General features: G+C 39.8%; 1 protein-coding gene across 2 annotated transcripts in view; it reads right to left on the minus strand.

The window, feature by feature from the left end:
• LOC126457801 (sorting nexin-14-like) overlaps positions 1-12513 on the minus strand; it is a 215651-nt gene that overhangs the window by 68416 nt on the left and 134722 nt on the right. For both annotated transcript variants that reach the window (XM_050094398.1, XM_050094399.1), the window contains one exon: positions 390-556. In XM_050094398.1, coding sequence (XP_049950355.1) covers positions 390-556 — 167 coding nt within the window. The remainder of the gene's footprint in view (positions 1-389; positions 557-12513) is intronic.

The raw sequence follows: 12513 nt of genomic DNA on the forward strand, positions 1-12513 counted from the left end.
TAGCAAATACACACTATTCTGTGAATGCAGATAATATTACATGTATTTGACAAACTCAAAGACAAGTGATGTAACAATGAGAAGAGATCCATTTTTACTTTTATTTTATTAGTTTGCAAGTATTATCACACCCACACTTTTATTTATATATGGGTACATGGTAAATAATGCATGGGAGAACTTTCCAATCAGATAGTGCACAGCACTTACACTCCTTTAACGTAACACAGATGATATGATGTAACTTAAATTTTTTGAGAGAGAGGATTGTTGGCTGGTGCTTACAAAGGTGAATTTTCTATCTGACACAATATCTTACAAATCATATTTGTTAACCTTCATCTCTGACTGTTTGTGGCAATCAGTTATTAAAATTTGTCTTCCATCACCTGTCGCTTTGACTCCATAAATTCCACACCCCGTGGTCCAGATATTACTCTCTTTGGTGGAAGGTGTATGTCAGTAAATTCACCATGAAATTCAGTCAGCTTTGATTCAAGTACATAAAAATCATTATATCTTCTATCCACAGTCCAATGATATGATTCCGGATCATCTAAAGAAAAAAAAAGAAGACTAGGATTTTAGCACCTACATTGAAAGAAGTACATATCAAACATGAAAAATACCAGGAAAAAGGCACTTTAAATCTGGATGGGACAAGTGGAGTACGTCCGCATGTGGGAGTAAATTAAGGTAGTAAGTGAACAGAACAATAAACAAAAATTAGCAATAATGGAACAGAGATTTTGAAAGACAAAAACAGTAATGTCTGAATAAAAATTGGTATCAAAGATTAGAGAATGTAGGCATTTTGTACACAGATGGGCAGCAGGCGCTAGGCAAGGCATTCCTCTCCTACGAGGCCGGATAGGAAAGTCTGAAGGCTCTTATGAAGTGCTGCAGATATTTGCCTAACTTGTAAAAAAAAACTTCAGAAATTTGGGACTAAAATCATTTCTGTAATAACAGAATTCTACAAGTCTTAGAAAGTAAGGATATCGTTATAATAGAGGGAAACATTCCACGTAGGAAATATATATCTAAAAACAAAGATGATGTGACTTACCAAATGAAAGTGCTGGCAGGTCGACAGACACACAAACAAACACAAACATACACACAAAATTCAAGCTTTCACAACAAACTGTTGCCTCATCAGGAAAGAGGGAAGGAGAGGGAAAGACGAAAGGATGTGGGTTTTAAGGGAGAGGGTAAGGAGTCATTCCAATCCCGGGAGCGGAAAGACTTACCTCAGGGGGAAAAAAGGACGGGTATACACTCGCACACACACACACACATCCATCCACACATATACAGACACAAGCAGACATAGTCTGTATATGTATGGAGCAGACATTGTCTGCTTGTGTCTGTATATGTGTGGATGGATGTGTGTGTGTGTGCGAGTGTATACCCGTCCTTTTTTCCCCCTAAGGTAAGTCTTTCCGCTCCCGGGATTGGAATGACTCCTTACCCTCTCCCTTAAAACCCACATCCTTTCGTCTTTCCCTCTCCTTCCCTCTTTCCTGATGAGGCAACAGTTTGTTGCGAAAGCTTGAATTTTGTGTGTATGTTTGTGTTTGTTTGTGTGTCTGTCGACCTGCCAGCACTTTCATTTGGTAAGTCACATCATCTTTGTTTTTAGATATAAAGTGAGGATATCGTATTTTATAATCAGTATGGATACATAACAAAACAGTACCGCATAATGAAAGGAGTAAAAGTAACCACACATTGTATAGTTGTCACATAGAGCACAACAGTCATATAAGCAAAAGTGATACTGAGCTTTTGGGCAATGTCCCTTGAAGTTAACTAATATAAACACACAACACAAACATGGGTACACTGGCCTAGCTACCTATACTGTCTGAGTGCTGAGAAATAATTGGTGGATGGGTGGGTTGGTTGATTGGTTTGTGGTGTAGGTAGTGGTGGTGGCAGTGGTGTTTAAGGGACTAAACAGTAAGGTCATCCAACTCTTGTCTAAAGGATAGTCCACCTGGAGTTGGTGCTTCAATTATGATGTTGGATTGGTAAAATCAAGGCACTGAAAGCAATACCAATGCCAGAGATGAGATACAATTGTATCCCCAGAAGCTTATTTGTACTGAGAGGTACCTTCCTCCCATCTGCCCCCTCTCTACCCTTGCCCATCCAGTGCAATGTAAGACAGCAGCAGAATAAGTGAAAAGGCTAAAACAGTAATGAACACCCATAGCACTTCCAACAGTAAAACAAGGCATGAGAAATAATCAGGTCAGTAGGTGTGTGAACGCAATCAAGTGACCCTGGGGATCAGCATGGGGTGGGAGGCATCCCTTCCACAACTGTCCCACCCCAGTCTATTATAGTCAATGTGATAAAAGATGAAAACAGAACCCATTCTCAGAGGGAGCATACAATCCTGTTCATCTGTTCTTTTGCAACTAGTACCAAGGGCAAGGAATCCTTAAGGTCTTGCCTTCATCAGAGTGCCATATGAAGGGAACTCCCAAAAAGTAAACTAGGGTGCAGCAAAGGAAAGGGATATTCACATCTAAATGTAATTAAAGCAGTGTAAAAGAGGGATGACCATGGCAGCTGATGGGAAGGTAGAGTCCAGGTCCATCTTCGTCCAGAAAGGAGTTCAACACATTATAACTGAGAATAACTACCACTTTCTCCCTGGAAATAAAGTATCAGTTCAACTGTAGAGGCAAGAAGTCCAGAAGACCACACTTGGGGTGGACAGCCAGAAGGAGCAAGCATTTCACTAAGATGTGTGTCGAGCTCCATAACAACTACATGAGGGTGGCTAATTAGATAAGATAAAACTACTGGTTAATCTGGTGTGAAGATGATATAGGGTGATGCATGTCTTCTGGAAAAAACAGAAGCAGGATAGGACTGCAGCTACAGTCTCCCCAATACTATGGAGTTTATTGGAGGGGACAGTTGCCCACTAGATCTGTTCCCTTTCCAAATGAGTAGACACCTTATCTGATCCCATAAATCTGCACCTGAGATCATCATAGTAAATGTTGGGTAAGTAACTGCTTGTCTAGCCAGATGGTTGGCCACTTTGTTCCACAGGATACCTGCCTAACTTGTGGTGCATAGAAAGACAGCTGAGCAGGTAGTATGACTAAGGTCAGAGAGAAGATTATGAATAGTGGATATTATAGGATGGCAAGAATAATATTTGTGTGTAGCCTGGAGGCTATCAACTGAGTCACTACAAATTAAAACACAGCTGAGGGCAGTCTGTTTAATAAAATGTAGGGCTCTGTTAATGGCCATCAGCTCTGCCCTAAAAACATATTGTTCATGACTGATGGGAAATGTAAAAGCATACCCTGTCTTATTCATGTTGTTACAGCTGTCAATGTAAATTATGGTAGCACCGTGATATTCCAGAGGAACTGAGAGCAACAGACGCCAAAAGGTATGGGGTGAATGAAATAATAGGTCCTTCAATTGGTCCTAATTATGGAATGGGTACCAACCAAGGAGGAGAGCATGGGAGTACACTGGGAGCCCACTCTAGGGGGGGCAGGGGGGAGGGGGTGGGAGTATGTGGACGTCCCAGCAGAGTGTTTCGAGTTGCATTCCAGTTGGAGAAACCAAGCCAAGGGGAATGTTGGTATTAACACTTCCTGTATGAAAAAAGAATTGATAAGTAAGATGAATAGTAAATTGTCATACAGTGATTCCATATTAAGTGGGCAATAGTTGGTACCATAGGAACTGAATAAACAAGATCCCTGCCCTGGGTAGGATAGTGCCTACGGGACTTGTCCAGTAGGTGCCACTGGCCAGTCTACTCCACAATCGTATACTGTATCCAAAAACATGGCAACCATAGTCCAGTTTGAAAGAGACCAAGACCTCATAAATACAGAGCAGTGTAGTGCAAACTGCACCCCATGATGAGTGGGCAAAGAAGCATTACACTTTTGCCTGTAGCTAGTATTATGTTAATGAATGTAGGGAAGCCGTGTCAGCTTTTTATCAAATCGGGACTGACTAATACGTCCATGTGCTCAGTCCCCAAGCAGAGTTCTGGGCCAGAACAAATCCTGATCCAGTGTCAAAAATGCACGATTCACATTTATGCAGGAGAAAACTGGAAGCAATTGGAAAGGGTCCAAGTGGAGGTCCTTCAGATGACTCCTTGGAGCTGGTGTTCAGCCAAGCCTAAAGCCTGGAGGCTATACCAAACACAAAAGTCATCAAGATAGAGCGTGGTGATAACCATTGGCCTGATGGCGGTCACTAGCCCACTGATGACGATAAGGAAGTGTGTGAATCAGTGCGGAGCCCTAAGGGATGCTACTCTCTTGGACCCATGGGGACTGCCTGTAACCTAAAACTACCAGTGATATAAAAACTGACAAATTAATATAAGAAGGATACCTCAAAAGCTCCAGTCTTGAAGGGTAATTAAAATATAAAGGCACCAAGGTGTGTCTTATTGACTGTGTAGGTGATAAAAAAACTCAAATGAGAGGTTGATGTTTAGAAAAAGCCTGTTGGATTGCCTTTTCCAACCTAAGCAGATGGTTGGTTGTGGATCATCTTTTCCGGAAACCACACTGATGAGGACAAAAGACCCCATGATTGAAGAATCCATCACAAAGCATAGTTGTCAGACTACCATAATTCAAGCACATCGTGGATGATGTTGGTGAGGCTAACCAGTTGGTAGCTGTCAATGAATGTTGGATTTCTCCTTGATTTAAGAATTAGGGTGATGAGACTATCTCATCACTGTGAAGGGTAGAAACACCTTCTAACCAAATACGGTTGAATATCCTGCGTAGATGGAGTCTGTGAGCTGCATTCAGATGTTGGAGCACCTGATTATGGATTGAATCAGGACCTGGAACCATATCATGTGATGAGTCGAAAGCTTAAAGTAATTCCCAGTCAGTAAAATGTTCATTATAAAATTCAGAGTTAAGGGGGCGATGTCTTCGACTTCTCATTTATGTGTTCAAAAGGTAGCTGGGAAGAAAGACGACATCAGTGTTGTTGAGACATTCAGCAAGAATAGACGCATCAGCAGAAATACCACCGTAGCGCAGGAGAGACAAAACAGTTGTTGATCTCTGGTGACTCAGTATGCTACAGAGCTTGACCCACATCTGTGATGAAGAGGCATATGTTCCCACAGAGGAGGCATAGCACTACTAACATTATTTCTTACCACATTTAATTATGTAGCCTTTGCATGGGACTGGTTAAAAGTGTAGAGGGCGGTCTGTGAATGATGCCACTTAGGTAGCAGCAAAGGTACGCTAATTGCCAGTTGGCCCTTCAGAGATTATGGGGGTGGGGGCTGATCCACATACCACGGTTGTTAAGTAGGGACAATCACACAGTGGCAACAAAATATTTTTACATCAAGTAAATATCCTGTAGCCCATAGTATGATATCCTTTAGCATTCTCGTTGCACATCCTATAAAACAGCTTTCAACAATCACTCATATGTTTGTCTACTCTTTATGTCTGCTTTACACATTTATTTGGCATTTTTTGCCATTAATGTTTATGTCTCAGTTCTGTCTCCAGTCTTTCTTGCAAGGCTCCCCTCCAATGATTGTTCTTGACTCCATTTACATTCTTCTTCTCTTCATACAGCTACGTACCACTTGCAATGGACACTTTTGTCCACCTACCTACATATGTGAATTCATTTCAGAAAAGAATCTGCACCTCTACCTAAAACTCAGTTCCTCATCCTGTCCCTGGAATGCTGTTTTCATGGAATTTCCCCAAGGGCCTAATCATAAAAATTCCTTTCTATGTATACCATACCATCCTCACCTTTTTCACAATTATCTACAAGTTTTCAGATTCCACCAGCCACACGTCACCAACCCAGTAATACAAAACCAAATTTCCATGCTAAATGCAATCATAATTTTACACACCCCATCACTCAAATGGTAGTCTTTGCTCTCCAATAACTGGAGGAGCACTCCAAACTACACGTCCAAACGTTATTCAATCTTTTGTTACCCTGGGCCCATCTTGCAATGCCACTGTCCAACAGTACCTATCCTGCTCTCAGTGAACCTTCTCACCTCAATGTCAAAGCATCCAGACCATCCCTAGCTGAATTCTAACGTATGCCATATTGCCTGAGGCTCCCAAACAACATTCCACAAAGTTCAGATAAACCCTGAATACTGTTGTCAGCCTATCCACCAAGAATCCCAAAACCACAGCAGTTTTAGTCCTTTGCAAAGATCTCACACATTCAGCCTCACTCTCAGATTCAATTACACCAGACTGGTCGAAGATCTACTCCCCTTCACCTGTACCCTACAGTGGAAAAATTTTCTTGCAAACCAACCATCCGACCAAAATTGAGCAAAAGCTAACACTGAATATGTTTCTCCCAGTTCATACCCCATTCAACCATGATTTCTTGGCAGAAGAAAGAGTAGCCATCCACTGTGTTAAAACACTCCCTAGTTTGATCATGCTTCCTACTACAGAAGCTCCATCATTGTTGTGTGTGTTTTTGGTTTAAGATTTTAACATAATTGTCTCAGGGCCAGCTAACAAAGAGGACATATCGGCAGGTACATTAAACTCGGACCTCTTAATTGAATATAAAAAAAAAACAGCCATTTAAATTGTGGTACACTGAAACTGCCACAACAAGCACTATACACTGGACGATCGTCACACTGCAGAAGAAAGCAATGGCTCTCAGGACTGTGTTCTACATGTAGATAAAAGGGAAGCAGTTCAACTTGCCTTGTGGGTAGAAGAAGGAAAACCATGGTCACAATGTTGACTTTCTAGCTGAATACATTATTATCCATAATTTCTCGCATGATTCTGTGCCTGAGCAGTGATATTATCACATGCAGGGGGATGGCCACTGATCCACCTAATTATCACTGTAAGCCTCCCTGGTTTCCATGTTTACTAATTAATTTCTATGAATTCTACATGCCCTTGTACCCAGCAGAATGACACCTCTTTCCCCAACATTTGCAGGTTGAGAAGGGCTCCCTGAATAATGCGGACTACATCGGTTGGATACCATCATTTTAAAGACTGAAGAACTCTCAGGGAGTCAAAGTGTATGAGGAATTTTGCAGCCTGAATATATCTAAACTGCTGAGTAGTAAACTATCCTTTTCATAATAATGTTGTTATTCCATCTTGATTTTCCACTGATACAATTCTGTGATATGTGTAATGCTGAAATTTATATTTAAGATTCTGATTTAAAAGCTGCATAACTGCTTTAAAGATACTTAATTTGTACATGTAAGGTGACCATTAATTTTCATATTTTGATTGCTACTGTAATGTGCTATCACTGAGAAAGCCTATTCTACAATATGTGGTCAAAGGCATATAAGGAATGTGAATCTGACATTCACACATTTCATTAAAGTGTCCCTGGCAAAGTTTAAGCTATCATAAAGACAAAGGACAACACACCACACATTTATGTCCACTAACAAATGACCAGATACTTTTGATCAGAAGGTGTAACTGCAGAAATGTCATCAGATAAAACCAATATTAAGTGTTCAGATGGTTTTGGCCTGAGTCCTTTATGTTATCAACTTTTTATTCCTTGCTTAACTATTGATGACAATTGTACTATTGTGCAGATGTCAGTATATCTGCCTTTATCTCTTCTTTGGGTGCACAAGGTTTACTATCCATTATTACCAAGTATAGGTCTCTCTAGCTCCTTAAGGAAGGTTTAGCTACTGCACTTCTACGAGTGCAATTTTTTTCCCATAACTGGTCTCAGTGTCAATATGTTAACTTTTTGTGTCAGCTTTTCACAGTGGTCACAAATGATGTTGCACAGATAGGTGCCTGTTGCACCTTATATTTGTCTTTTCTTTCTTTAATTTTTCCTCCACTTTGCTGGAAGGTACTCAATGTGTTACTTTAATTTCTTGTATCTTTTACATCTTCAAGTGATGGGACAATCTTGAATCCGGACTGTATGACTCTCATCCCAATTAACGTACGAGGGTGGAGATGAAGAAACTGTGTTGGGTGTTTGGACATCTTAGTCACAATTTCTGTACGTTGGCTGACCTTTACACACCAGTAAAGTGTCTCCAAAATTGCTGAAATTTTAAGCACATTAAAGCGTTTGATATACCAAATCAGACTTTGAAGCATATATAGCCTGCTTTGATATATTCAGGATAACTGAAAGTCAAAATAAATGCAGCTAGTTCTCCTTTGCAGTTCCTCAATTATTTTTTTCATGTTTTGTACATCAGTCACTCCATTGGCTCCCCACTGTTCCTTTTAATTCACTTTTGCTGAAATTTAGTGTGTGTTGGGTACTCATCAAGTTGTTTCAAATTCTTTATCAGTGTTGTTTGATGTGAAGCAGCAATTTCCACTACAAATTTCCAATTTTGGAGGCATTTTATTGACTTCAGCAATTTTAGAATCCCATAAAAAGTCCTCTGAATATAGAAAGACAAAACTTTTCTAATGTATTGTTGTCTCTCTTTATGATTAGAAACATATTCTGGCAGTTGATCTACATTCTGTTACTATTACCTGTTGAATGTGTGTGTTGAGAAGATGTTGAGAAGAGCTGAACTCTTCACTACCTCTACTGAGTTCAGTGTTACTACTATCCAATGGCCCAGCTGATCCACTGGTAGTATTTTTATTTGCTGGAGGCAACATGGGCATTCAGAGCAGCTGTAGATATACATACTAACTCAAGCAGAGCCCTGATTACCTGGGCAAGTGTTATACAACCCCACAGGTTGCCTTATAATGACTGTTTAACCACAACAACCTCCATTGTCTTAGCATGTGGTACAACTTTTTCTGTGATATTCTATGGTCTACTGCTGCAACAAACAGTGGCCACTGAAGTATGTAACGAACTTAAAATTACAGAGCACCAGCTGTTCTGAGTAGCACAAAGATATGTATTCAACAGACATGAACTCGGTCACCTGAGATTGTGCTCTCTCAGGTGCTTACCATTTAGAACCACCTAAGGGGCACATATAACTTACAAGTAACTACAAATACAGTGATAATTATGCTTTCCCACTGTCATTATGAACCACAACATCACCTTGCATAAGGCATATGCTAATTTTATGACTCTTCCATCTACAGGCCTTGCCACAATTATCCCATCCCAGATGTCCAGTATAACCTCCAATAACATCAAATCTCAAGGTCCAACCCAGAATATCTCTCCTGACACAGTCTTCCTATTCTCCACATCTAAGACTCTGTCCTCTCCCTGCACCCCACGTATCCACCTTCTTTGTGCTTCCTAATATCTATAAACCAAACTGTCTGATATCAAACCTGCAGAATGTCCAAGGGCAGCCTCATATGCCAACTTGCTTACTGATCATCTGGAATACACCTTTCTAGCTACCCATGTAGAAATATGTCTAGTTCAGGTCCAATGATGGTTCTTTGTGCTATGAACTGAAGATGAAGACTCACCAGTCTCGTCCTTACAAAGCCGCAACTACTCCTATACTTACCATTTCACCTGATCCTATCTGGCTCAGCAAAATGTCACACTCCACCTGTTAGGTAGCTCCATAAATATCTATGTACATATGCAGTCCATCAGCCACCAGTACCCCCACTTCTTTTAGTGCCACCCATCCCACATTAAACACATTAAAAAATCTCTCCTACACCATCTAGCCATCTGTTGTTCTCCTCTCCCACTGTTCTATAAACCCTCACAAACAAACATGACCACTTCACTATATGCCACACGATACTTTCCCTGCTTGTGCTACAATGGGTATATATATTGCCACATTTCAACTGTTTCCTGCTGCCTCTACCTCACAGACATCAGTATCCCTTCCTCCACACTTCCCTTCCTCCTCCTTGTTCTTCCCACATCATCTGATAACTCCTCACCCCTGTAGGATTACAGTTCCAATACAATGTAGCCAATCAGGACAAATTAGCTGTGTATGGGTCTGTTTAGTTTTGTTAGTTAGCTCTGAAGGTCATTGTCCAAATGCTCAACAAGCATATCAGTCTTTTTTGTGTGTCTGTAGACCACTTAAAAACTCAACTATGGGATAAGAGGTTATTTTTACTCCTTTCATTAATTGCATTCTACTCAGAAATCTCTGTCACATAAATAATATGTGATAATGGTTATTCTAAATAAAGTTCACAAACAACAGTTGACTAAAAAATGAGTAGCCAAGCTGATGAAAACGTGGGGTACTGATGTTAACAGCTGTAATGTAAGTAGATTAAATTCATGTTATGTGGTAGCAGCAGACATTTACCGGAACAAAATTTGTTGGAACATTTAGCTTCAGAATTAGAGCCCACAATTTGACAATACAGAAAAAATATTTAGTGACCAAGTACATGAGTCTTCTAGGACCTCAGATTATTGGATAAACAATAGGATAGCATAAAATGGAAAAAGACAGATGGGCAAAGGGGGGAAAGGAAAGAGTACTAAGATATTTGTTTAAATTGAGGTGTTTACAAATCAAGTGTGTCATCTACACTGTGTACCACTTATCAAAGATAAACCTTTGTAACCCAAAGTTGTGAAATAGCAGTGCTTCTGCAGCTGAAAATTTATGTCCTGGAGATCTGTTTTATTAATATTCTAGAAAAGCTTTTGCCTTAAATCATGTAATTTTGTTTCACTCTGATAATACAATATATGTGGTATTTAATTACCTTGCAACTTAAATTATAGCTAGTATCTGAACCATATTATGTAAAAAGTAGTCCCACAGAAATGATCAGCTGGGTATAAAAAGATCAAGCCTGCTAGAGGATGGGAGACAATTGGTGAGTGACATAATAGTGCGTACACAGACAAAGTAACACATTGAAACTGTGGCTGTAGAAAAGATTGTTACACTGATGGAAAAAATCACAACACCAAAAGATAATTAATGTAGAGTAATGAAAGTTTGGGAATGCATTTGTCCAGGTAATGCCTGAATTTCTCTAAGGCTATAGATATTGTGATAAGAAATAGCTCAGTAGGGAGTTCAGTTGAAGATGATTAAACATCTCTAGAAAGGGCAATAAGGGAAGTTGGAAAGAAAAACATAGCAGGTAGCTGTGAAAAAACCATGGGTAACAGAAGAAATACTTCAGTTGATCGATGAAAGAAGGAAGTACAAAAATGTTCAGGGAAATTATGGACTATAGAAATACAAGTCACTTAGGAATGAAATAAATAGGAAGTGCAAGGAAGATGAGGTGAAATGACTGCAAGGAAAGTGCGGAGAAATCGAAAAAGAAATGATTGTCAGAAGGACTGATCCAGCATATAGAAGCAGCCTTTGGTGAAATTGAAACCAAGGGTGGTAACATTAAGAGTGAAATGGGAAGTCCACTGTTAAATGCAGAGGAGACAGCAGATAGGTGGAAAGAGTACACTAAAGGCCTCTATAAGCAGGAAGACCTGTCGATATTGAAGAGACAGGGTATACAGTATTAGAATCAGAATTTATAAGAGCTCTGGGAGACTTAAATAAGGCAGAAGGGATAGATAACATTTCATCACAATTTCTAAAATCATTTGGGGGAAGTGGCAACAAAATGAATATTCATATTGGTGTGTAGAATGTATGAAACTGGTGATACACTATTTGACTTTCAGAAAAAATATCATCCACACAATTCCAAAGACTGCTAGAGTTGACAAGTGCAAGAATTATTGCACAATCAGCTTAACAACTCAGGCATCCACGTTATTGACATGAATAATATACAGAAGAAATGAAAAGAAAACTGAGGGTGTGTTAGGTGATGACCAGTTTGGCTTTAGGAAAGGTAAAGGCACCAGAGAGGCAGTTCTGACATTGTGGTGGATAATGAAAGTAAGGCTAAAGAAAAATCAAGACACATTCATAGGATTTGTCGTCCTGCGGCCTGGGGCGGTGGGGGAGGGGGGGGGGGGGGGGGGGGAGAAAGAAAGGAGAAGGAGAAGAAGAAGAAAAGAAAGAAAGAAAGCATTCGAAAATGCCAAACGGTGCTAGATGTTTGAAATTCTTAGAAAAATAAGGATAAGCCATAGGGACAGATGTATAATATACAACTCATACAACAGCCAGGAGGGAATAATAAGAGTGGAAGACCAAGAACGAAATGCTCAGATTAAAAATGATGTATGACAGGGATGTAGTCTTTCAAACCTACTGTTCAATCTATGCATCAAAGAAGCAATGATATAACAAATGAAAGGTTCAAGAGTGAAATTAAAATTCAAGGTAAAACAGTATCAATGATACGGTTTGCTGATGACATTACTATACTCAGTGAAAGTGAAGAAGAATTACAGGATCTGCTGAATGGAATTAACAGTACAGAATATGGACTGAAAGTAAATTGAAGAAAAAGAAGTAGCAGAAATGGGAACTGCGAGAAACTTAACATTAGCATTGATGGTCACAAAGTAGATGAAGTTAAGAACTTCTGCTACCTAGACAGCAAAATAACTCATGACGGATGAAGCAAGGACGAAATCAAGAGC

The sequence above is a fragment of the Schistocerca serialis genome, chromosome 2, assembly GCF_023864345.2.
Source record: "Schistocerca serialis cubense isolate TAMUIC-IGC-003099 chromosome 2, iqSchSeri2.2, whole genome shotgun sequence".
Lineage (NCBI taxonomy): Eukaryota > Metazoa > Arthropoda > Insecta > Orthoptera > Acrididae > Schistocerca > Schistocerca serialis.